This window comes from Coregonus clupeaformis, chromosome 13, assembly GCF_020615455.1.
Source record: "Coregonus clupeaformis isolate EN_2021a chromosome 13, ASM2061545v1, whole genome shotgun sequence".
NCBI classification, from domain to species: Eukaryota; Metazoa; Chordata; class Actinopteri; order Salmoniformes; family Salmonidae; genus Coregonus; species Coregonus clupeaformis.
Window position 1 is genome coordinate 53,820,944 of NC_059204.1, and position 27,470 is coordinate 53,848,413.

General features: G+C 45.6%; 1 protein-coding gene across 1 annotated transcript in view; it reads left to right on the forward strand.

The window, feature by feature from the left end:
- Positions 1–7,829: 7,829 nt before the first annotated feature.
- LOC121578942 (fibroin heavy chain-like) overlaps positions 7,830–27,470 on the forward strand; it is a 37,304-nt gene continuing 17,663 nt past the window's right edge. Inside the window, exons 1-14 of the mRNA XM_041893236.2 lie at positions 7,830–7,942; positions 15,960–16,238; positions 18,517–18,738; positions 19,121–19,147; positions 19,263–19,508; positions 19,603–19,629; positions 19,815–20,003; positions 20,326–20,496; positions 25,839–26,021; positions 26,168–26,578; positions 26,783–26,863; positions 26,987–27,034; positions 27,168–27,230; positions 27,326–27,376. Of these exons, the coding sequence (XP_041749170.2) occupies positions 7,867–7,942; positions 15,960–16,238; positions 18,517–18,738; positions 19,121–19,147; positions 19,263–19,508; positions 19,603–19,629; positions 19,815–20,003; positions 20,326–20,496; positions 25,839–26,021; positions 26,168–26,578; positions 26,783–26,863; positions 26,987–27,034; positions 27,168–27,230; positions 27,326–27,376 (2,074 nt within the window). The 5' untranslated portion in view covers positions 7,830–7,866. The remainder of the gene's footprint in view (positions 7,943–15,959; positions 16,239–18,516; positions 18,739–19,120; positions 19,148–19,262; positions 19,509–19,602; positions 19,630–19,814; positions 20,004–20,325; positions 20,497–25,838; positions 26,022–26,167; positions 26,579–26,782; positions 26,864–26,986; positions 27,035–27,167; positions 27,231–27,325; positions 27,377–27,470) is intronic.

The window sequence follows — 27,470 nt, forward strand, 5'->3', positions numbered from 1 at the left end:
AAATGCGGTATCATACCGGCTGCTCCTTCCCCCTCACTACCGTGTCTCACCCACTTTTCATGTGTCTCTCCTCAGGCCAGTGGTTCCTGGTCCTCTGGCAGATGCCGTCCCCCGGGGTACGCCTCCTCCGCCCCTGGACATTGACGGGAGTCCGGCGTATGTGGTGAGGGACCTGCTGGACTCCAGGTTCCGTGGACAGCTCCATTACCTGGTGGACTGGGAGGGGTATGGTCCTGAGGAGAGGAGCTGGGTTCCGGCTGGGGACGTTTTGGACCCCAACCTAATTCGGGACTTTCGCCACCCTGACCGGCCCGCTCCTCGGGGTCGTCCTCCTGGCCGGCGATGTACGTGCGGCTCCAGCCGCTGGACGGGGGGGCGTACTGTCACGTCTCCTCCCGTTGCTCCCCTCCGGCGCTCTGATTCGCCGGTCTACTGAGCCACCGGTGTCACGGATTCTGCCGAGGCTGCTCCTCCTCCTGGTTCGGGCAGGCTTTGGCGTTCGTCGTCCCCGGAGTACTAGCTGCCACCGTTGAATGTTTCTATGTGTGATTGCTTTTGTCTGTCTGTCACACCTGTGTCCGTTTGTGTCTGATTACGTGTTCTATAAGTTGCCTGTGTTGTATTGGTTAGGTTGTGTGTTGTTTTTCGCCTGTCCATAGTGCTGCGTGTTTTTGTATCTGTTTCTTTGTTATTTTTGTTATACGCATAGTTTGCGTTTTGCTCGCCTCTGTTTTGTTGAGGCCGTTTACTGTATCCTTGCCTGGTGGTTTTTCTCAGTAAACTTTGTTGGACTAAGCTTCGGTGTCCTGCGCCTGACTTCCACACATCATACACCTCAGCGATGACAGAACAACACACCAGTATGGAGTCAGCAGGAGCAGTGGCGGCACCCAAGTCGCTGGAGGATCGGATCAGCGACCAAGACACCATGATCCGGCAACTTGGGGCCGCCATGAACGAGGTGTCCAACACTCTGCGCCGGTTGGTTACTGGAGAGGTGCCCACGCCTTCTCACACCATCCCATCACCAACGGCCAGTCCTCCTCTCTCAGCACCGGAACCCAGTGGCATACGGCTCTCGCTCCCGAGGGCATATGACGGTTCTGCAGCCGGGTGTCAGGGGTTCCTCCTGCAGGTGGAACTCTACCTGGCTACCATACACCCAGCGCCCTCGGGATACGAGAGCGTCTCCGCCCTCATCTCCTGTCTATCCGGCAAGGCGTTGGAGTGGGCCAACGCCGAATGGAGGGGAATAGACGCCGCTACCATCACCTACGCGGAGTTCTCCCGCCGCTTCAGGGCTGTCTTCGATCACCCACCTGAGGGGAAGGCGGCGGGGGAGCGTCTGTTCCACCTCCGACAGGGGGAAGAGGAGCGCACAGGAGTTCGCCCTGGAGTTCCGGACTCTAGCGGCGGATGCGGGGTGGAATGAGAGGGCCCTCATCGACCATTACCAGTGTAGCCTACGAGAGGACGTTCGTCGTGAGCTGGCCTGCAGGGACACCAACCTATCCTTCGACCAGTTGGTGGACATCTCCATCCGTCTCGACACCCTGCTGGCTACCCGCGGACGTCCCGAGTGGGGGTCATCCATTCCACCCTCCAGCACCTCCGAGCCGATTCCCATGGAGCTCGGGGGTGCTGGCGCTAGAGAGAGGAGGAGAGAGAACCCGAGGGGGGCCATCCCCTGCACCAACTGTGGCCGTGGAGGACACACCGCGGCCAGGTGCTGGGGAGGGTCTCCTGGGAGAGGGGACAACAGGTCACGCACTGGGGAATCATTTCAGGTGAGTAGGCGCCCCACTTACCCAGAGCTCTCTGTTGGTCACATGAGTATACCTGTGAGATTTCCACAGGTGGCACCTCATTCCCAGCATAAGGCGCTAGTAGATTCAGGCGCAGCTGGGAATTCCCCTTCGGCCGGTAGAAGCCCCCTTTCCTGTTCACGCCCTAGACAGCCGGCCGTTGGGGTCGGGCTGATCAGAGAAGTCACAGCACCACTTAAGATGACGACGCAGGGGGGTCATGAGGAGATCATTCAGTTTTATCTGATTGACTCTCCTGCGTATCCCGTGGTGTTGGGGCTTCCCTGGTTAAGCGCCCATGATCCTACCATTGCGTGGCAACAGAGGGCTCTTATGGAGTGGTCTGCCCAGTGTGTAGGGAGATGTCTAGGTGTTTCCTTAGGGGCGACCTCGGTAGAGAGTCCGAACCAAGTGCCCGCAATGCGCATTCCCCCTGAATATGAGGATTTAGCACTTGTGTTCAGCAAAACGAGGGCAACACGGTTACCACCTCATAGACAGGGGGATTGTGCGATAGATCTCCAAACAGGAGCGGCACTTCCGCGGAGCCGTGTGTATCCCCTGTCTCAAGAGGAGACAGCGGCTATGGAGACTTACATAGCCGAGTCCTTGGCACAGGGATACATACGGTCCTCCACTTCCCCGGTTTCCTCGAGTTTCTTTTTTGTGAAGAAGAAGGACGGGGGTTTGCGCCCGTGTATTGATTACCGTAGTCTCAATCAGATCACGGTTAAGTACAGTTACCCTCTTCCACTGATTGCGACTATGACGGAATCATTACGCGGAGCGCGGTTCTTCACAAAGTTGGATCTCAGGAGCGCGTACAATCTGGTGCGCATTAGGGAGGGGGATGAATGGAAAACAGCATTTAGCACCACCTCGGGTCATTACGAGTATCTCGTCATGCCATACGGGTTAATGAATGCTCCTTCAGTCTTCCAATCCTTTGTTGACGAGATTTTCCGGGACATGCATTGGGCAGGGTGTGGTAGTGTACATCGACGACATCCTAGTGTACTCTTCTACACGAGCCGAGCATGTAGCCCTGGTGCGCCGAGTGTTGAGGAGACTGTTGGAGCATGACTTGTATGCCAAGGCAGAGAAATGCTTGTTCTTCCAGGAGTCCGTCTCCTTTTTGGGTTATCGGTTGTCCGCGTCTGGTGTGAAGATAGAGGTTGACCGTGTGGTCGGCCGTGCGTAATTGGCAAACTCCAACCACTGTAAAAGAGGTGCAGCAGTTTTTGGGTTTTGCTAATTACTACCGGAGGTTTATCCGGGGCTTTGGACAGGTTGCAGCTCCCATTACGTCCCTGTTAAAGGGGGGTCCGGTTCGCTTGCAGTGGTCAGCTGAGGCGGACAGGGCATTTGTCAAACTGAAAAACCTGTTCACCTCGGCTCCGGTGCTGGCGCATCCGGATCCCTCTTTACCATTCCAAGTAGAGGTAGACGCGTCAGAGGCCGGTATTGGGGCAGTCCTGTCGCAACGGTCCGGCACGCCACCTAAGCTCCGCCCCTGTGCGTTCAATTCCAAGAAGCTCAGCTCGGCGGAGCGTAATTATGACGTAGGGGACAGGGAGCTGTTAGCTGTAGTCCAGGCCCTAAAGGTGTGGAGGCATTGGCTTGAGGGGGCTCAACACCCTTTCCTCATTCTGACTGATCACCGTAACCTGGAGTACATCCGGGCAGCTAGGAGATTGAACCCTCGTCAGGCTAGGTGGAACATGTTCCTGACCCGGTTTGTTTTTAAGATCACATACATCCCAGGGTCCCAGAACGGTAAGGCAGACGCCCTGTCCCGGCGGTATGACACAGAGGAGAGGTCCATTGAGCCTACTCCCATACTGCCGGAGTCTTGTCTGGTGGCTCCGGTGGTGTGGGAGGTCGATGCGGAGATCAAGCGGGCACTGCGTACCGACCCTACTCCCCCCGAGTGTCCTGTGGGGCGGACGTACGTTCCGCTCGAGGTTCGTGATCGCCTTATTTATTGGGCTCATACATCACCCTCCTCTGGACATCCAGGTATTGGCCGGACAGTGCACTGCCTTAGCGTGAAATACTGGTGGCCAACGTTAGCTAGGGATGTGAGGGTTTATGTCTCCTCCTGCTCGGTGTGCGCCCAGTGTAAGGCACCTAGACATTTGCCCAGGGGAAAGTTACATCCCCTGCCCGTTCCACAACGACCATGGTCCCACCTCTCGGTGGATTTTGTGACCGACCTACCCCACTCCCAGGGGAATACCACCATTTTGGTCGTTGTGGATCGGTCTTCCAAGGCCTGTCGTCTCCTCCCAATGCCGGGTCTTCCTACTGCCCTACAGACCGCGGAGGCCCTATTTACCCACGTGTTCCGGCACTATGGGGTCCCCGAGGATATTGTGTCTGACCGAGGTCCCCAGTTCACCTCCAGAGTCTGGGGGGCGTTCATGGAACGCTTGGGGGTCTCGGTGAGCCTTACCTCGGGGTACCACCCAGAAAGCAATGGGCAGGTTGAACGAGTCAACCAGGATGTGGGTAGGTTTCTGAGGTCCTATTGCCAGGACCGGCCGGAGGAGTGGTCTAGGTATATTCCCTGGGCAGAGATGGCCCAGAACTCTCTCCGCCACTCCTCCACCAATTTAACACCTTTCCAGTGTGTTTTAGGTTATCAGCCGGTCCTGGCACCATGGCACGAGAGCCAGATCGAGGCCCCTGCGGTGGATGAGTGGATTCGGCGCTCGGAGGAGACGTGGGACGCTGCCCATGTCCATCTGCAGCGGGCCATCCGTCAACAAAAGGCGAGCGCCGATCGCCACCGCAGTGAGGGACCGGTATACGCACCGCGAGATCGAGTCTGGCTCTCGACTCGAAACCTGCCCCTCCGCCTGCCCTGCCGGAAGCTGGGTCGGCGGTTTGTGGGGCCCTTTAAAGTCCTGAGAAGATTGAACGAGGTGTGTTACAGGTTACAATTGCCTATTGAGTACAAGAATATTAACCCCTCGTTCCATGTGTCTCTTCTCAGGCCGGTGGTAGCTGGCCCACTCCAAGAACATGAGATAGGAGAGACCCCTCCGCCCCCTTTGGACATCGAGGGGGCCCCGGCGTACAGAGTCCGGACCATCTTGGACTCGAGGCGCCGGATGGGTGGTCTCCAGTATCTCGTGGAGTGGGAGGGGTACGGTCCGGAGGAACGGTGCTGGGTGCCTAGGAGGGACATCCTAGATCCATCCCTCCTGACGGAGTTCCACCGTGGGCATCCCACGCGCCCGGGTCCGCGTCCTCCTGGCCGTCCCCGGAGGCCGGGGTCAAGGGGGGGTACTGTCACGGATTCTGCCGAGGCTGCTCCTCCTCCTGGTTCGGGCAGGCTTCGGCGTTCGTCGTCCCCGGAGTACTAGCTGCCACCGTTGAATGTTTCTATGTGTGATTGCTTTTGTCTGTCTGTCACACCTGTGTCCGTTTGTGTCTGATTACGTGTTCTATAAGTTGCCTGTGTTGTATTGGTTAGGTTGTGTGTTGTTTTTCGCCTGTCCGTAGTGCTGCGTGTTTTTGTATCTGTTTCTTTGTTATTTTTATTATACGCATAGTTTGCGTTTTGCTCGCCTCTGTTTTGTTGAGGCCGTTTACTGTATCCTTGCCTGGTGGTTTTTCTCAGTAAACTTTGTTGGACTAAGCTTCGGTGTCCTGCGCCTGACTTCCACACATCATACACCTCAGCCTTGACAACCGGTCTGAGCGCACCACCCCGGCAACACCGGACTCGAAACCCAACGCACCCTAAGCACCTCCAGCGCACCTGCACCTCATCTCATCACCACCCCTATTTAGCCCTGGACTGTTCTGTATGATGTTGTGTGTGTGATTGTTAAGCTTTGTGTCATTTACTCTATCTTTTGTTATTTATCTTTATCATTGTTAAGTAAACCTTGACCTTGTTAATTCCTGCGTCTGCATCCTGCCTCTTCGTATACTCAGTACTTGTCACAGGTACACTATTGTCCCACTGTACTGGTGTTGAAATAACACAGATTTAACTATGTTGCAGTGTTCCCCATTTAACTCTTAAAGTGTTCAAAGGAACTAAATTGTGGTGTTTGCATAGCTCTACTGTAGAGTAATACATAACACTTGATTTAGAGAGTAAATCCTAATTTGTATATTTCCCAGGGTCCCTTTTCTTTTTGAGTAAATTGTAGAGTTAACACCCATGACTGTATTTGTTAGTGACAGAGACATGTTTGTTGAATTATTTCATTTTAAAGGCCTGTGCTTTCGCCAAGTGAGGTCCTAGGGGAATGTTATCATTTAAAATTAAACTCTATGCCAATGTATTACATATATCCTAGGGCCTTAATTGTTGGTATAGTAAGTGGCCTGGTTTTACCCTAACACAGTGGTGTTAGGAAACTCCTGGTTTACAGGCAACATCAGGCCTGCAAGTCTCACATTATGCTGGCTTGCAAAGTTATGTGTAATTCCTATTGGAATCCAGCCAGGATTAGGATATCCAACAGTTGGAATTTTTATTCACCCGCAACCTGCATTCAGAATGACTGTCAGGATTAAGATACTTGGTAAAAAAAAACACTACCTAAATCATTTAAACCGGAAAAACCATAAATCTAACTGATTGGATTCGTTTAGAAAAATGTATGTTATTTATCTTTGTGTAGCATAAGATTAATACATGTACATGCAAAAACACAGATATTAAACGGAATCCTAGAAAAATCGACCTGAAGTAGAGCATGATAATGATGGGTGTGGTTTTGATGGGACTATTTTACTCTCCACAGTCTAAAACAATAACTCTAGTTATTAACACCAACACTGGGGGTTCTTTTACACAACTGAGTGTTAATTTCACTCTTACGGAGTGAATTTAACTCCTGAATCAACAGAAGAAATGTTACACTGAAAAATCAACACTGGCCAATTTGCTGTGTGTGTTTGTGTGTGTGTGTCACTTTCTCACAGGAATGGTACTATCTGATATATCTCCTATTCTTTAATTACGTCTTTCTATGAATAACAAGTTTACATTTCAGTTTCCCCTGTTAGTGACATGACTTCATGCTCTTCTCAGGAAAGGACTGTGTTGAGTGGAAGCCTGCCAAGGACACACACACACACATGCACAAAATATGCACACACACACACACACACACACACACACATACACACACACATACACACACACACACACAAACAAACAAACTGTGGGTCTGGTAGAGTGTGCAAAGAGGAGAGTGGGATTCTGTGTAACAGGTGAGGTTCCTCAGTCTTAGTGCTACTCGTCATCAACACAACACAGTATCCACTTACTCCACTGTTCTAGAGTTGTCCATGGATATACCGTACTGTATAATGTTCCTGAAAAGTTTCCATCTTTCTTCAGTTACATTCAGCAGAAAAACACTCCCTAGTTAAAAACACACATCTGTAATTGCCGTATCAGGCCTGTATAGTTACCTCTTCCCCTTGACTTAACAAAATGACATCATTTTGGAATCCATGAGAATATCTGGCAGACTGTCCCGTTTCTTTTCTTTTGGTGGGGTGGACCCCCAACTCTCTCTCCATTTCCTTCTCTCTCCATCTCTCTCTCTTTCCATCATCTACCCCCCTTTCTCTGTCTCTTTTTTTGTTAGGTGGGAAAGGGGGTGGACTCCCCCAAATCTCTCTCACCCACCCCCTCTCCATCCCTCTCTCTCTCTCTCTCTCCCCCTCTCTCGTCTTCATCTCTCTCTTTTTCACCACCTCTCTTTCTCAATCAACCCCCCCCCCCTCTCTCTTCTAGCCAACCATGTTTTTATGGCAGGAGTGACCCAAATAAAAGCTGCTCCACCAGTCTGTGGGGGAGAAAAGCCACTGGTTCAATGAAGTGATCCATTCAACTCAGTGTGTTTCTCTCTCTCTCTCTCTCTTCATTAATTAAGTAGTGTCCTGCCCTTCACACTTTATCTCTTCAGTTTTCTGTCTCTCACTTTTTATTCCCCTCCTTCTTTCTCGGCCTGGGTGAGCCCTGATAGGCTTGCTGGGGATAAAACCAGGAGTTTGGGAGAGGAGAGGGACATTTGGGAGCGAGATGGCGAGAGGGACGGTGGCGTTGTTCCTATATGGATTCCTGCTCCTGTCTCTGTGGAGACCTTCACTGCAAGGAGGTAGGACCCCCTTTACTATGGATATGTATTCATATACACACCTGTGTTTCAGGTGCCTCTCTAAACTTGTACATACAAAAAAATGAGGGTTCCTCAAGGGTTCTTTGGTAAGGGTGATGGTTCTATGTGGAACTATAATGACACAAATAACCCTTTGAGCTCTTCAATGGTTCTTTACAGTTCACAAAAGGGTTGTTTGCTCTTTTAGTGATAATTAAAAATTCATTCGAATATTTTGGGAGTTGGTTTATGCACAGCTCTTTTTGTGAAACCGTGATTGAGAGTGTCATTCCAGTTTATCTAATGTTTTGTGTTACTGTATGCCATTACATATTCTATATGACTATGGCTAGTGACAGTGTCTTGTATCAATTGAGAACTGTTGACAAAAGCAATCAGTGGTTCTTGATTCTTTCCACAGGGACCCCCAGCTGTTCCTGAGATAGCTCACTTGATTCAACATGTCAATTAACATAATAATAACGTATATGGAATTTTAACAATATAAAATGGTTGACCAGAATAAAAAACCCTGTATGGTTCTTCAAAAGGATCTACAAAGAACCTTTCAAATTGAGAAGGTTCTATAAAGAACAATAAAAAAAGGGTTCTACATAGCCCCAAAAACGGTTGTAACCATAGCGGAACCCTGTTTTGGTGCTATATATCAACTTTTTGAATGGTTCTTTATAGAACCTTGGGAAAGGGTTCTTTATAGCACCATACAGGTTCAATTTAGAACCTTATGGCTCTTTATTGAACCTTCAAAAAAGGGTTCTACAGTATATAGCACCAAATGGTAACAAGCCAAATAACTCTTTTGGATGATGCCTTGTGCAGCACACAACAATTTTGTGCCTTAAAACAGTTTCTAAACTGGTTTTGCAATGGAGATGAGATCTGTGAGCAGGTGTGATCCAAACGCTCTCCCTGCTGCAGGCACTGAAACCATAGACCTTATCTCCTTCTCGGGATTTTGGTTGTATAGTTCACCAGCCTGGTATGCAAGGCTGGTACAAGATGCTCTAAGCTGAGCATTGATCTATGGGAGAGTCAATGGTGTTTGAGTGTTTTTAGTTGAAGTGTTTAGAATTTTGAGTGTTGTACTGATTTGCTCAGAGATGGTCAGGGATATGATGTCTTTCTTCATGTTAGATGCTTTTGTCCCTCCTAAAAATCAAGACGTATTGATGTATTATGCTATTTTGATAGATTTGTAGAACTTTCTCAACATCTTTTAGATTTCAAAGGCTTTGAAGCGTCCAACATTCTGGAGCTCTACTGTTCTGTGGAGTGACATAGAATTGGCCTGTGGAGCATTGACAGTGTATTTCCCTGCTGGTATTCCCTCTGGGTGTAAGAGGAGAGCGCTCATAGTCCAAGCCCCACTCTGCTCCCCGCTCCGCTACAGTACAGGCAGTTACATCATTCAGAATTACCCACGATGCCGTACTATAGGTACACAGTGGAGACAATAGAGCTGTCTGATTGGCTATTGGGTTTGGTTTAGCTTGTTTTGATAGGCCAGCAGAGGGTTACTGGTTCCTATGGCCTCTCCGCTCACTGGAACACAGGACTTAAACAGCTCTGAGAGGTAATACATCTGTTAATAACACTGTAATAAGCATGTAATAAGATTGTAATGTCAGTATCTCACATGTCCAACCAAGGTGCGTGAACTGTGTAACCAACTGGACATGAGAAATACTGTATATTCAGCTACTGTTGGAGGAGAATGGAGGTTGAATAGAAAATGCAACTTTATTATTACACACTGATTGAAGAAAATGCCAAACCTCGCTGGTCCTTGGTAGCAGTGAAATAACAGTGAGGTTTGTGGTTCAGGCTTAAGTTTATATGGAGTGTAATTCAATGAAAGGAAATTATTTGTAGAGCATGGTACAGGTTTGGATGATTGAGTTCCCCATTGAAAGGGAAGTAGAGGAATACTCTATTCACAGTTGGGCCCCTCCAAGACTCTTACATCTAAGCTGATGTGAGCAATCTGTCCTGTTCTGTTGAAACATACAGAACTGTAATGTTCTTGTACAGACGATTCATGGCAGAAGGGAATTAGTAATTTTGTCCACATCACTGATACTGAATCTCACACTGTGGATTATAGCGACATCCACCCCACTGGGGTCTTGGTTACATCCAATGACAGAATATATCACTGGAGACTTGGGTTTGCGTCCCAAATTGAGGGCTCTGATCAAAGTAGTGCACTTTATAAGGGATAGGCTGTCATTTCATTTGGGGAACAACCTATACCTTTCCACTCCACCGTGCTCTTGGTCAAGTCAAATGATAGGAACAGATCACTGGAGAACATGTTCAGTTTCCTTTGAACAGAGACCACAACTCTCCCAAAACTAGATGCATTATTTCTCATTTTCTCTGAAACAGTGACGTTTCTTTCGCGAGATCCTCGGAGATCAAACATGGCATTGATGAATGACTGAAAAGACTAAAGTGTAAATAATCACTCATATAACAGATGACAAAACAGAAATAAATTCTGATAAAACGGCAGTTCCTCACAATAAAATGACAGCTCTTAATAAAGATTGTTTAAAAAAAAGACCAGATCTATACTGTCAACAAAGTGATTTGAAACTCCCAGCCTGCGTCCCAAATGACATCCTATTCCCTTTATAGTGCACTAAAGGACTCTGGTCAAAAGTAGTGCACTACATGCTGTGTATAGGCTGCCATTTGGGCTGCATAGCCATTATTTGACATTCTCATAGGACCTATTCTTTACAAATGTACACAGCAAAATCACTGGTGTTCATATCCTGGTGTAAGCAGTTTTGGTGTTGATGTGGTGTTACTTTGTGTTACTATGAATTGACTGAACGCCAGCTGGTGTTGCTTTTTAAGCTGTTGTTAAAAATTACTGTTGTTCAATCAGGGTGTCAAATTGGCCAGTGTTAACTAGTATAGATTTTTCAGAGTAACATTTCTAGTGTTAATTAAGGTGTTAAATTAACTCTCATTGGTGTAAAAGAACCCCAGTGTTGGTGCTAATAACCAGTGTTAAACCAAAACCACTCCCCTCATTTCCCAGCATGCTCTATTGCTGGTTGTTTTGCATGTGCATTGATTAATTAATTAATCTTATGCTACTCAAATATAAATAATGTTTTTCTAATCGAATCCAATTTGTTACTTTGACTAATTGCACCCGTTACTGAAATAGCTGTTCCAATTTAGATCTTAGTCTTCCCAACCCGACAGTAATTCTGAATGCAGGTTGTGGTGAATAAAAAATTCAAAATGTTGGATATCCCCAAACCACTCTGGGTGGATTCCAATAGAAATTACACATCTCTTTGCAATGTGACTTGCAGGCCTGATTTTGGCTGTAAACCATGAGTTTCAGGCCATTGTATGGGTAAAACTAGGCCCTCAAAATAAGGCCTTATGAATTATGTGTTGTATGTGTTAAATCATTGAATTTTTATGATAACATATTTGCTTAGGATCTCACTTGGTGAAGCCCACAGAACTGAAAATGGATGAATGCAACAACCATGTCTCTGTCAATAACAAATACAGTCATTGGTGGTAACTCTACAATTCACTCGAAAGACAAGGCAATATACAAATAAGGCTTTACACTTAGCAGTGTGTTAATTTAACACTGAAAAGTGTGGACCCGTATAGACACTGGATCAGTGTTGAATTGAACACTCTCAGTGTTGATTTAACCCTAGAGAATTTGCTGTGAACACCATAACAATGTAGCTTTAACAGTGTAAAAATCGAAATTTAAAGTGTTAAATACAAGGTATTAGTGAAGACCATTACAGTGCAGCTTTAATACTGAGTTAGTGTAACATTTTAATGCCACTAGTGTTGGAAAGTACCGGTGTTAAAAGGGAAACACTTTGAAGAGTGTAAATCCAACACTGGTTCTCATTTAAACACTTCAAAAGTGTAAATTGAGCACCCACAGTGTTCAATTTACAGATAACATTTTGTATTTATGGCCGAAATAAAATGCATGCCTTTGGAATGTACAGATTTTTTTATCTGCTGCTAATGACATGATAGCTGGCATTCTTCTTTCCTTTCATCAGTCTATGTATAAGACAGAAACTTGGCTCACGTTGACACCTTTACTCTCCTCGTATGCATCTCTTTCTTGGCATCATCAGTTGATTTGTCTGTCTGTCTACCCTCGGTCAGACAAGAATATTAAAAGAGGGGATGCAGTTGCACACTGCAAAAAAATAAATATCTTTAGACTCAAAACTATCAAAATAGTATTTATATACAGTACTAGTTAAACGTTTTAAATTGTATTTGAAAAAAGAGAAAGGCCACAATATAATATTGTAGTTTAGGTGCAATTTAGATTTCGGCCACTAGATGACAGCAGTGTGTGTGCAAAGTTTCAGATTGATCCAGTGAAGCGTTGCAATACTGGACTATTTTGTATCAAGTCTGCTCAAATGTGCCGATTTGGTCAATTGATACATTTTCAAGTACATAACTATAGAGAACAAACAAAAATGATATGGTAATACAACATTTAAGAATACACACTCCCAGGAATGTCATACATGACAGCTCATTAGCATATACACTAACTTTCACATATCTAGATGGCCGGGCGGGGTGGGTGTGGAGCCAGAGACAGCAAGGGTTCAAACTGTAGAACCCAGTTCCTACATTTGAATATAAAAATGGATTTTGTCAAACAAAACTATGCTACATTTTATCTCTGGGACCCTCAGGATGACAAATCAGAGTAAGATTACTGAATGTAAGTACATTATTTAACTTCAGAGGTGAATGTATCAAACCAGTTGCCATGATAAGTTTTTGTTGTTGTTGTGCACTCTCCTCAAACAATAGCATGGTATTATTTCACTGTAATAGCTACTGTAAATTGGACAGTGCAGTTAGATTAACAAAAATGTAATCTTTCTGGGAACTACACATGCGGAGATCATCCGTTCACCCACACCGCGTCTCACAAAGACACGGCGGTTGGAACCAAAAATCTCCAATTTGGACTCATGTCCATTGCTCATGTTTCTTGGGCCAAGCAGGTCTCTTCTTCTTATTGGTGTCCTTTAGTAGTGGTTTCATTGCAGCAATTCGACCATGAAGGCCTGATTCACACAGTCCCCTCTAAACAGTTGATGTTGAGATGTGTCTGTGACTTGAACTCTGCATTTATTTGGGCTGCAATTTCTGAGGCTGGTAACTCTAATGAACTTATCCTCTGCAGCAGAGGTAACTCTGGGTCTTCCATTCCTGTGGCGGTCCTCATGAGGGCCAGTTTCATCATAAGACCTTGATGCTTTTTGCGACTGCACTTGAAGAAACGTTCAAAGTTCTTCAAATTTTCTGGATTTCTTAAAGTAATGATGGCCTGTCATTTCTCTTTCCTTATTTGAGCTGTTGTTGCCATAATATGGACTTGGTCTTTTACCAAATAGGGCTTCTGTATACCTTGTCACAACACAATTAATTGGTTCAAACATATTAAGAAGGAAAGAAATTCCACAAATTAACTTTTAACAAGGCACACCTGTTAATTGAAATGCATTCCAGGTGACTACCTCAAGAAGCTGGTTGATAGAATGCCAAGAGTGGGCAAAGCTGTCATCAAGGCAAAGGGTGGCTATTTGAAGAATCTCAAAAATAAAATATATTTTGATTTGTTTAACACTTTTTTGTGTACAAATAAAGAAAAACCCTTGAATGAGTATGTGTCCAAACTTTTGACTGGTACTGTATATTCAGACCCCTTCACTTTTTCCACATTTTGTTACGTTACAGCCTTATTCTAAAATTGATTAAATTCATTTTTTCGTCATCAATCTACACATGATACCCTATAATGACAAAGTGAAAACAGGTTTTTAGAAATGTTTGCAAATTAATTTTTTGCTATGAGACTCGAAATTGAGCTCAGGTGCATCCTGTTTCCATTAATCATCCTTGAGATGTTTCTACAACTTAATTGGAGTCCACCTGTAGTAAATTCAATTGATTGGACATGATTTGGAAAGGCACACACCTGTCTATATAAGGTCCCACAGTTGACAGTGCATGTCAGAGCAAAAACCAAGCCATGAGGTCAATGGAATTTTCCGTAGAGCTCCAAGACAGGATTGTGTCGAGGCACAGATCTGGGGAATGGTACCAAAAAAAAGTCTGAAGCATTGAAGGTCCCGAAGACCACATTGGCCTCCATCATTCTTAAATGAAATAAGTTTGGAACCACCAAGACTCTTCCTAGAGCTGACCGCCCGTCCAAACTGAGCAATCGGGGGAGAAGGGCCTTGGTAAGGGAGGTGACCAAGAACCAGATGGTCACACTGACAGAGCCTCAGAGTTCCTCTGTGGAGATGGGAGAACCTACCAGAAGGACAACCATCTCTGCAGCACTCCAACAATCAGGCCTTTATGGTAGAGTGACAGACGGAAGCCACTCCTCAGTAAAAGGCACAAGACAGCCTGCTTGGAGTTTGCCAAAAGGCACCTAAAGGACTCTCAGACCATGAGAAACAAGATTCTCTGGTCTGATGAAACCAAGATTGAACTCTTGGCATGAATGCCAAGTGTCACGTCTGGAGGAAACCTGGCACCATTCCTACGGTGAAGCATGGTGGTGGCAGCATCATGCTGTGGGGATGTTTTTCAGTGGCAGGGACTGGGAGACTAGTCAGGATCGAGGGAAAGATGAACGGAGCAAAGTACAGAGAGATCCTTGATGAAAACCTGCTCCAGAGCGCTCAGGACCTCAGACTGGGGCCCAGCCAGAGCCCGGACTTGAACCTGATCGAACATCTCTGGAGAGACCTGAAAATAGCTGGGAAGCAACGCTCCCCATTCAACCTGACAGAGCTTGAGAAAATCTTCAGAGAAGAATGGGAGAAATTCCCTAAATACAGGTGTGCCAAGCTTGTAGCATCATACCCAAGAAGACTCGAGGCTGTAATCGCTGCCAAAGGTGCTTCAACAAAGTGCTGAGTAAAGGGTGTGAATACTTATGTAAATGTGATATTTCCGTTTAAAAAAATATATACAATTTTGTAAAAAATAAATAAAAAAGTGTTTTTGCTTTGTCATTATCGAGTATTGTGTGTAGATTGATGAGGAAAAAAGTACAAAGGTGCATATTGCCCAAAAGTGTGTATTGGCGCAAGTTAGAGTAAACTTGCAGAACCATACTGAGCTGCACAGGCAATGAGAAAATAAAACTGTGCTTTATAAACTATGACAGATTAATATAAACTGTGTTTAACAGGAAGCCCAATTCTGATATTTTTTCCACTAATCGCATCGGATCTTTTCACATCATCTCTTTTTCAGAGCTGATCTGATTGTTCAAAAGACCAATTAGTGTAAAAAAGATCAGAATTGGTCTGCCTGTGTAAACGCAGCCATAGAACCGCAGAGGTTTCGTGGTCAGTTAAGAGTCCAGAACAATGAAAATATGGATCAATGGTTATTTATGAACATATAAGGCCAAGCCCTTTGTATTTAATGAGGTCAGATTAACATTGTTATGAAATCAGCCGTCCACTGTGGACTGAAGGAAGGAAGAAGGGGGAGAAGGAACTGGGCCAGTAGAGAAAATCCTTCTTCTGTTTTTCTTATTGGTCATCAGTGTTGCTGCCAAGGGCAACGTTTATTATATTCCTATAAAAGTTACAAGTCTTACAATGTTTCATGCTCTCACAGACAATCAATCAATCAATCGACCGACCGACCAATCAACCAATAAATCAATCTGGCATTCAAACACACAATCTATCAAACTATCCGATTATTTTTCTTAGCATAGCAATTTTTTTCACAATACATAAATGTCCCTGAACACAAACTCAATCTCATACCTTCCTTGATGATTGATCAGGTATTTTGGTGCTGGACTGGAACAAAAGCATGGACACCCTGTAACTCTCCAGGACCAGAACTGGTTGTGCTATGTTTCAGGTGTGTGCTTTAGTTGTGTGTGGTTTAACATGGTTGTGCTGTGTTCCAGGTGTGTACATACCTGCTGGTGTAGGTGGTGGAGCTGGGGCTGGATTAGGAGCTGGAGCAGGAGTCAGAGCTGGATTTGGACCAGGTGGAGCTGGCACAGGTTATGGGCCTGGTGGTGCAGGCACTGGATATGGGCCAGGTGGTGCAAGAATCGGATATGGGCCTGGTGGCGGAGCTGGAGTTGGACAAGGAGGTGGAGGTGGAGCTGGCGCTGGTCCAGGTGGTGCAGGCTTTGGCCCTGGAGCCGGTGGAGGTTACACCAAGCCAGGGAAGACGGGAGGTAAGGGAGAACGTTAAACTATCAACTGCCACTCCTATTTGCCATATCTTCAATTTAAGCATACTAGAAAGTGTGTGCCCTCAGGCCTGGAGGGAAGCAAACGTTATTCCCCTACCTAAGGATATTAAAGCCCCCTTCAAATAGCCAACCAATCAGCCTGTTACCAACCCTTTGTAAACTTTTGGAAAAAAGTGTTTTGGACCAGATACAATGTTATTTTATAGTAAACAAATTGACAACAGACTTTCAGCACGCTTATGGGGAAGGACATTCAACAAGCACAGCACTTACACAAATGACTGATGATTGGCTGAGAGAAATTGCTGATTAAAAGATTGTGGGGGCTGTTTTGTTAGACTTCAGTGCGGCATTGACATTATCGATCATAGTCTGTTGATGGAAAAACATATGTGTTATGGCTTTACACCCCCTGCTTTATTGTGGATAAAGAGTTACCTGTCTAACAGCACACAGAGGGTGTTCTTTAATGGAAGCCTCTCCCCAAAAATCCAGGTAGATCCAGGAATTCCCCAGCACAGCTGTCTAGGCCCCTTACTTTTTTCAATCTTTACTAACAACATGCCACTGTCTTTGAGTAAAGCCAGTGTGTCTATGTATGCAGATGACTCAACACTATACACGTCAGCTACCACAGCGACTGAAATGACTGCAACACTTAACAAAGAGCTGCAGTTATTTTCAGAATGGGTTGGAAGGAATAAGTTAGTCCTAAATATTGCAAAAACTAAAAGCATTGTATTTGGGACAAATCATTCACTAAACCCTAAACCTCAACTAAATCTTGCAATGAATAATGTGGTAATTGAGCAAGTTGAGGAGACTAAACTGCTTGGATTAACCCTGGATTGTAAACTGTCATGGTCAAAATATGTTGATACAACAGTAGCTAGGATGGGGAGAAGTCTGTCCATAATAAAGTGCTATTCTGCATTCTTAACAACACTATCAACAAGGCAGGTCCTACAGGCCCTAGTTTTGTTGCACCTGGACTACTGTTCAGTTGTATGGTTAGGTGCCACAAAGAGGGACTTAGGAAAATTGCAATTGGCTCAGAACAGGGCAGCACGGCTGGCCCTTGGATGTACACAGAGAGTTAACATTAATAATAAGCATTTAAATCTCTCCTGGCTCAAAGTGGAGGAGAGATTGACTTCATCACTACTTGTATTTGTGAGAGGTATTGACATGTTGAATGCACCGAGCTGTCTGTTTGAAGTACTGGCACACAGCGCACATGATGGGAGACATTTAATGATGGGAGACATTTAGTTGGTCCTATACCAGGCAGTGTCAGAGGAAGGCCCTAAAAATGGTCAAAGACTCCAGCCACCCAAGTCATAGATTGTTCTCACTGCTACCGCACGACAAGTGGTACCGATGCACCAAGTTTGGAACCAACAGGACCCTGAACAGCTTCAACCCCCAAGCCAAAAGACTGCTAAATAGTTAACCAAATAGCTACCCGGACTATCTGCATTGACCCTTTTTGCACTAACTCTTTTGCTGGGTATGGAGCTAACATTAATAATATGCATGTCTATCTCTCCTGGCTCAAAGTGAGGGAGAGATTGACTTCATCACTACTTGTATTTGTGAGAGGTATTGACATGTTGAATGAACCGAGCTGTCTGTTTGAACTACTGGACACCCATGCATACCCCACAAGACATGCCACCAGAGGTCTCTTCACAGTCCCCAAGTCCAGAACAGACTATGGGAGGCGCACTATTCCACATCAAGTAACTCATGCAAGCAGTAAAATTAGATTAAAAAAACAGAAAAAAATACACCTTATGGAACAGCGGGGACTGTGAAGCAACACAAACATAGACACATGCATACAAACACACGATAACATACGCACTATACACACACATACACATGGATTTTGTTCTATCTAGGACAAACACCAGGCCCATAGATATGTGGTAGTAGAGTACAGGCCTGAGGGCGTACACATTTAATATGTTGTGAAATCTGTTGTGAATGTATTGTAATGTTTAAAAAAATGTTTAACTGCCTTAATTTTGCTGGACTGCCTTGGCAGCAGCTAATGGGGATCCATAATAAATACAAATACAAATACAGTATATTGCATTCATTTCTGCAATGTCTTTTTTGAAGTCCTGCTGATACAGTGAATTATAATTGCCTTTATTTAGTCTCAAGGTTAGGATGATGACCTTCGATTAAATAAATATCTGTGTTTTCACTTGTTGGGATGTAATTCTGTTGATATGACCATTGTGTCTTGCAGCTGGCTATGGTGGTCAGGTTGTAGGTCAAGGCCAAGGAGGACTGGGGACTGGAGGTCTGGAAGAAAGAAGAGTTAGACCAGGAGGAGCTGGGGCCGGACCAGGTGGCTATGGGCCTGGAGGAACAGGGGCCGGACCAGGTGGCTATGGGCCTGGTGGAGCAGGGGCCGGACAAGGAGTTTATGGACGTGGTGGTGGTCTAGGAGCTGGAGGCCTTGGAGCAGGTATAGTATGAGCTACTCCCTGTTTGTGTTTGATATATTGGTATTTTCTTGGCTTAGAGATGTAATCAGGGCCGGACTACTGCATTTGGGGCCCCCGGGATATTTTTTGGGGGAGTGGGGGGAGGGCAGTTTTAAAGGAAATGTCCTGCTTTACTAAACATTTTTCCATAAGGCTGAGAGAATATTTTGCAGTTTAAAGCTAAGTTCCTGCAATTCTACACATTTTGCTTTCATATGGTATCTGGGGGCCGTGCCTGCGTGCCCCTTCGGTAATCCGGCCCTGGATGTAATGGACAGATTCTTATTTCGATATGCATGTTGTTTAAGCAGAAAGGTGCTGTAGAAAGAAGAAACGACATTCACTATCTCTTTCACTCTCTAGGAGCTGGTGGGCAGCCTCCAGAAACAGGTAGGACATATTCCAACCTTACTGCACCACAGATCATTTAACAAACAACAACTATGGTAAGTTATACAAAAATACAATGGAGGTGTGGGACTGATGCTTGAGTCTTCCTCTCCAGGAGCTGGCAATGGAGGTCGGGGTCTTGGAGGACAGGGGGCTGGACTAGGAGCTGGAGGTCTGGGAGGAGGAGGTCTTAGACCAGGAGTCGGACCAGGAGGTCATGGACCAGGTGGAGCTGGGGCTGGGGCTGGACCAGGTGGTTATGGGACTGGTGCTGGTCTTGGTCTGGGCGGAGCTGTGGCTGGAGGTCTTGGTGGTGGTTACGGACTTGGCGGTGGTTTAGGTGCTGGAGGCCTTGGAGCAGGTATGAGGTTCTTGATTTGATCATCTGATAAATTATTGCTAATTTCAGTTCATTTTACAGAAATTGATTTTTGATGATTGTTGTGTTTCCACAGGAGCTGGAGGAAAGCCAGAGAAGACAGGTGAGCAACATAGATGGTTCAGGTCTGTCCTAGATTACCTTTAGGGTTCACAAACTATTGACTTGTGCTTTCAGTATATCTATATGAACACTACATACGACAAAAACCCTCCTAAAGCTTTTCAGCCTGTTTGAAAGCCTGTTTGTTGTTATCAAGAGGATGATGCAGTCGATCTTGATCTCCAGGAGCTGGCTACGGTGGTAGAGATCCTGGAGGACAGAGGCCTGGACTGGGGGCTGGAGGTTTTGGACCAGGTGGCTATGGACCAGGTGGAGCTGTGGCTGGACCAGGTGGCTATGGGCCTGGTGTTGGTTTTGGTCCTGGGGGAGCTGGTCCTGGAGTTTTTGGTGGTGGTTATGGACCCGATGGAACAGGTAAAGAACCCTGAGGTTCACAGATAGAGTACAGTCAAAGATACTTTATGTGTCCCAAATGGCACCATATTCCCTACATAGTGCACTACTTTTGTCCATAATTGTGTGCCTTTTGGGACGCACACTGACTCATGCAGTACCACCTGATCTTATGGCCTCTGTTGTTCCTCTGCTGTTTCTCCATCTTTCTACAGGAGCCAGTGGGAAGCCTTCCAAAACAGATGTGTGTGGATCTTGTCTCTATGTACAGTATGCCTTTGAGATGTATGTGTTTTTGTCTGTTTGAGTTTGCATACGTGTGTTTCTTGTGTTTGATCCCCAGGAGCTGGCTATGTAGGTCGCAGTCCTGGGGGACAGGGGGCTGGACTAGGCACTGGAGGCTATGGACCAGGAGGATATGGGCCTGGTTCTGGTGTTGGCCAGGGTGGAGCTGGTCCAGGTGGTTTTGGAGGTGGTCTTGGAGCAGGCGGACAAGGAGACGCCCTTGGAGCTGGTAGGGTGTATAGCCTAACTCGTATAGCCCATGAGTCTGATATATTGTAGCTTGCTACTGTAGGTGCATATTTGGGTGCTATTAATGCTGACAAAGTCTGTGACTGCTGTAATGGAGTAAAGCAAAAGCCATCTTACCATCTTTATGCACTAGCATCCATAGAATTAGGAATTAGAATACTAGAATGGACATGAACCTTCTTATGATGGTCCAAAGGTCAGCCATGTTGGTCAGGGAGTTGGTCAACCATGGTTTGCCAGTGCTGAGATAAGATATTGTGTAAAACAATGAATGTGAAGAATTTATCTGCACTGTATGTGTATTAGCTAGGTAGCCAGACAGTTTTAGAGGAAGGATTCCATTCATTTTTCAAATTAACTACCAATATGCCAACATTCCATTCAAGCAATGCAGTCAATCCACAGCCATACACTGTCTGAAATCAGTTGATGATTCAGATGTACTGTAGGATCTTACTTTGATCACTCTTTTGTTGCTGATCATTTTCCTACACAGGAGGAAATGCAAACTTGTAGTGTATTTTAGTTTTGAAAAGGTGTCTATTGTTTGTAATTTCAACTTAGAAATGTCAGACTTGATTTGCCCTAACGGAAAATTTATCAACCCCTGCAAAAAGGTATATTAATTATAACTCACATAATAATTCACATTTCCTGTTTCTGCAGGATTATTTTCCTGCTGTTGCAAACTGGCTCAAATTAAGATCCTACATCTGTAGGACTTACAGTTGTATATTAAACAAGTACTGCTCATATAATCATATATGATATCTCATTTACATATAGTGCCTTGCAAAATAATTCATCCCCCTTGGCATTTTTCCTATTTTGTTGCATTACAACCTGTAATTTAAATGGATTTTTATTTGGATTTCATGTAATGGACATACACAAAATAGTCCAAATTGGTGAAGTGAAATGAGAGAAATAACTTGTTTCAAAAAATTCTAAAAAATAAATAACGGAAAAGTGGTGCAGCATATGTATTCACCCCCTTTGCTATGAAGCCCCTAAAAAAGATCTGGCACAACCAATTACCTTCAGAAGTCACATAATTAGTTAAATAAAGTCCACCTGTGTGCAATCTAAGTGTCACATCATCTGTCACTTGATCTCAGTATATATACACCTGTTCTGAAAGGCCCCAGAGTCTGCAACATCACTACGCATGGGGCAACACCAAGCAAGCGGCACCATGAAGACCAAGGAGCTCTCCAAACAGGTCAGGGACAAGTTGTGGAGAAGTACAGATCAGGGTTGGGTTATAAAGAAATATCCTAAACTTTGAACATCCCACGGAGCACCATTAAATCCATTATAAAAAAATGGAAAGAATATTGCACCACAACAAACCTGCCAAGACAGGGCCGCCCACCAAAACTCATGGACCAGGCAAGGAGGGCATGAATCAGAGGTAACAAAGAGACCAAAGATAACCCTGAAGGAGCTGCAAAGCTCCACAGCGGAGATTGGAGTATCTGTCCATAGGACCACTTTAAGCCATACACTCCACGGAGCTGGGCTTTATGGAAGAGTGGCCAGAAAAAAGCCATTGCTTAAAGAAAAAAATAAGCAAACACATTTGGTGTTCGCCAAAAGCCATGTGGTAGACTCCCCAAACATATGGAAGAGGGTACTCTGGTCAGATGAGACTAAAATTGAGCTTTTTGGCCATCAAGGAAAACACTATGTCTGGCGCAAACCCAACACCTCTCATCACCCCAAGAACACCATCCCCACAGTGAAGCATGGTGGTGGCAGCATCATGCTGTGGGGATGTTTTTCATTGGCAGGGACTGGGAAACTGGTCAGAATTGAAGGAATGATGGATGGCGCTAAATACAGAGAAATTCTTGAAGGAAACCTGTTTCAGTCTTCCAGAGATTTGAGACTGGGACGGAGGTTCCCCTTCCAGCAGGACAATGACCCTAAGCATACTGCTAAAGCAACACTTGAGTGGTTTAAGGGGAAACATTTAAATGTCTTGGAATGGCCTAGTCAAAGCCCAGACCTCAATCCAATTGAGAATCTGTGGTATGACTTAAAGATTGCTGTACACCAGTGGAAAAAATATTTTGCATCTTCAAAGTGGTAGGTATGCTGTGTAAATCAAATGATACAAACCCCCCCAAAATCAATTTTAATTCCAGGTTGTAAGGCAACAAAATAGGAAAAATGCCAAGGGGGGTGAAACTTTCGCAAGCCAATGTATACACTCCATGGCCAGTTGATTAGGTACACCCATTGCCTCCAGAACAGCCTGAATTCTTCGGGGCATGGATTTTACAAGGTGTTGGAAAAGTTCCACAGGGATGTTGGTACATGCTGATGCAATGGCATCACGCAGTTGCTGTAGATTGGACAGCGGTACATTCATGCTGCGAACAGCCCATTCCATCTCATCCCAAAGATGCTCAATTGGGTTTGGTCACCAACAATGTTCAGATACGCTGTGGCGTTAAATCGTTGCTCAATTGGTATCAAGGGACACTAAGGTGTACCAGGAAAACATTCCCCATACCAGTACACCACCGCCACCAGCCTGTACCGTTGACACCAGGCAGGATGGGTCCATGAACTCATGCTGCTTATGCCAAATCCTGAATCTGCCATCACCATGACGCAACAGGAACTGGGATTCGTCGGACCAGGCAATGTTTTTCCACTCCTCTATTGTCCAGTGTTGGTGATGGCGTGCCCACTGGAGCCGCTTCTTCTTGTTTTTAGCTGATAGGAGTGGAACCCGGTGTGGTCGTCTGCTGCAATAGGCCATCCGTGACATGGACTGACGAGTTGTGTGTTCCAACATGCCGTTCTACACACCACTGTGCGCCGTTATTTGTCTGTTTGTGGTCGTTGCCATTCTCCTTTGACCTCTCTCATCAACAACCTGTTTTTGCCCACAGGACTGCCGCTGACTGTATGTTTTTTGTTTATCTCACCATTCTCGGTAGACCCTAGACACTGTCTTGCGTGAAAAGCCCAGGAGAGCAGCCGTTTCTGAGATACTGTCTGTAGGAGTAATACATATTTGTGAACTGGGTAGTGTACCTAATAAACTGGCTGGTGAGTGTATATCATATAATATTTACATATATACATGCATATATCATATAATAACACTCACAGCTTTCCAAGAAAACAAAATCTGAGACATTTATGGTCTGTTTACATATATTTTAGAGGGTATTTATACCGAAAATGTATAGAAAAGCCATATCAACTATATTCATAATTGACTGTATTCCATTACACAATTTCTGATACATCACACGCCTTAATTAAGCAGGAAAATGTATCACCGATGCCTCTACTGCCATTCATTCTAATTTGACTGGGTTTGGATTTCTCCCTGACCAAGATGGCTACCATTTTCGCCCCATTATGGAACTTTGAGGGTTTATGACATAGCCCCTCTAGTAATTTAATAGGATCTCTATGCTAGCATCACACTAAAATGCCTTCAAATCTGTTATTTCTACGCAGGAGCTGGAGGGAAACCTGTTAAACCATGAAATTACAGCTACAGTACAGTGAGGGAAAAAAGTATTTGATCCCCTGCTGATTTTGTACGTTTGCCCACTGACAAAGAAATGATCAGTCTATAATTTTAATGGTTTATTTGAACAGTGAGAGACAGAATAGCAACCAAAAAATCCAGAAAAACGCATGTCAAAAATGTTATAAATTGATTTGCATTTTAATAAGGGAAATAAGTATTTGACCCCCTCTCAATCAGAAAGATTTCTGGCTCCCAGGTGTCTTTTATACAGGTAACGAGCTGAGATTAGGAGCACACTCTTAAAGGGAGTGCTCCTAATCTCAGCTTGTTACCTGTTTAAAAGACACCTGCCCACAGAAGCCATCAATCAATCAGATTCCAAACTCTCCACCATGGCCAAAACCAAAGAGCTCTCCAAGGATGTCAGGGACAAGATTGTAGACCTACACAAGGCTGGAATGGGCTACAAGACTATCGCCAAGCAGCTTGGTGAGAAGGTGACAACAGTGGGTGCGATTATTCGCAAATGGAAGAAACACAAAATAACTGTCAATCTCCCTTGGCCTGGGGCTCAATGCAAGATCTCACCTCGTGGAGTTGCAATGATCATGAGAACGGTGAGGAATCAGCCCAGAACTACACGGGAGGATCTTGTCAATGATCTCAAGGCAGCTGGGACCATAGTCACCAAGAAAACAATTGGTAACACACTACGCCGTGAAGGACTGAAATCATGCAGCACCCGCAAGGTCCCCCTGCTCAAGAAAGCACATATACAGGCCCGTCTGAAGTTTGCCAATGAACATTTGAATGATTCAGAGGAGAACTGGGTGAAAGTGTTGTGGTCAGATGAGACCAAAATCGAGCACTTTGGCATCAACTCAACTCGCCGTGTTTGGAGGAGGAGGAATGCTGCCTATGACCCCAAGAACACCATCCACACCGTCAAACATGGAGGTGGAAACATTATGCTTTGGGGGTGTTTTTCTGCTAAGGGGACAGGACAACTTCACCGCATCAAAGGGACGATGGATGGAGACATGTACCGTCAAATCTTGGTTGAGAACCTCCTTCCCTCAGCCAGGGCATTGAAAATGGGTCGTGAATGGGTATTCCAGCATGACAATGACCCAAAACACACGGCCAAGGCAACAAAGGAGTGGCTCAAGAAGAAGCACATTAAGGTCCTGGAGGGGCCTAGCCAGTCTCCAGACCTTAATCCCATAGAAAATCTTTGGAGGGAGCTGAAGGTTCGAGTTGCCAAACGTCAGCCTCGAAACCTTAATGACTTGGAGAAGATCTGCAAAGAGGAGCGGGACAAAATCCCTCCTGAGATGTGTGCAAACCTGGTGGCCAACTACAAGAAATGTCTGACCTCTGTGATTGCCAACAAGGGTTTTGCCACCAATACTTATTTACTTCATTAAAATGCAAATCAATTTATAACATTTTTGACATGCGTTTTTCTGGATTTTTTTGTTTTGTTTATTTGTTTTTGACAGTTTGCGATGGAGCCGGGCTTGGATTTCATTCAAGTCCTAAACCCTTATCTACCCAGGGGGTTTTTAGAACATTATTCTCAGTGTTCTATTCTGGATTTTTATTTTAAATGTCTTTTACATTAACATCAGAAAAATGTGCCCACAATGCACTGATGCCATGTGTTGGATTCATGTAAAACATAACATCATCATTCCTCCTGTGTTCCCATTAGGGTATGGAGGCCTTGGAGCAGGGTGGGGCCACAATGCAATGATCCCATCATGTGTTGGATTCATGTAACACATCAAAACATCATGTCTCTACTGTGTTCCCATCAGGGTATGGAGGCCTCGGAGCTGGGGGACTGGGATCCAGAGGTTCAGGTCAGGGGGCTGGAGGTCTTGGAGCAGGCCAAGGAGATGGATACAGACCTGGAGGAGGCTACAGTGGTGCTGCTGGTGGTCTATACCCTGGAGCTGGAGCTGGAGGGGCGGGGGCAGGCCAGAAACCTCCCAAAACAGGTATAGGCTCTGGGAGGATAGGGGTAGGGGTGGAATGACCAGAGCCGTATGTCATAGGTATACAGAGTTTGGTCAGCTCTGTATGGCCACCTGGCTATCACCTGATTATTCTGTGCATTTCTCTCACCCTTTTTCATCTGCATTAGGAGCAGGAAGTACACTAGGAGGAGATGGATATGGGCCTGGTGGTGCTGGTGGATATGGGCCTGGTGGCGCAGGAACTGTGACTGGTGGCGCAGGAACTGGGCCTGGTGGCGCAGGTGGATATGGGCCTGGTGGCGCAGGAACTGGGCCTGGTGGCGCAGGTGGATATGGGCCTGGTGGCGCAGGAACTGTGACTGGTGGTGCAGGAACTGGGCCTGGTGGCGCAGGTGGATATGGTCCTGGTGGCACAGGAACGGGGCCTGGTGGCGCAGGTGGATATGGTCCTGGTGGCGCAGGAACTGGGCCTAGTGGTGCAGGAACTGGGCCTGGTGGTGCAGGAACTGGGCCTGGTGGTGCAGGTGGAGTTGGCCCTGGTGGTTTTGGGCCTGGTGGCGCAGCTGTGCCAGCTGGAGGTTAGTAAGGGTTTATAAAACAGAGAGCGACAACAGTGTTATAATCGTGCTATGACATCCACAGAGAACATGCAAACAAAAACAGAGTGAGGCTGAACACTATTTCATTGTGCAAAGTATATAAATTAGACCGAGTGGGAAATGAAGGGAGAAGATATGCAGTACAATGCACCTCATTAAGATGAATTATGTATATTGTTGCAGCACCAGTACTTCCACAGACTGGAGTCCCTGGGGGTGGAGCAAGAGAGAAAAGCGGTTGGAAGGCCAAGAAACAAGTGCCAGGTAAACTACAAATCCCAGAGGCCTACCCCATATCTTACTGCAGTACAGATGTAAAGGTTGTAGTTTTCTTTCTATATACAGATGCAGTTTTGTTTAGTCATATTCCTTACTTTATCAACACAGGTGTTGGAGTACCTGGACTCTATCAAGGTGGAATCGTACCTAGTCAAGGTATGTCTGCCAAGATGTTCTGTTTTGGTTGATATGTTGTGAGATGAGCTGAGATGAGACAATACGTTACATGTCTGCTTTTGCAAAACTTTGCTTTGCTGCTCACTCATTTCTCCTCCATTATTGTGTTTAGGTTTCGGAGGGCGTGGGGTTCTACCAGGTGTTGCCACTGGATCCGGACTTGCTCTCCAGACAGGTGAGTCTGTCATCCACCTGTTGAAATACTGACCTTCGACCCCTAACCTAACTTTGCACCCCTAACTGTTGACCTTGGTCTCATCTTCCCTACAGGGGCAGGTGTGCTGGGCCAGGGTGGAGTTGGAGCTGGCACTGGAGCTGGAGGTAAGGGTTTATCAAACAGAAAGAGACAACAGTGTTATAATTTATTTTATAAGACTTGAATATACAGTGAGCTCCAAAGGTATTGAGAGTGACA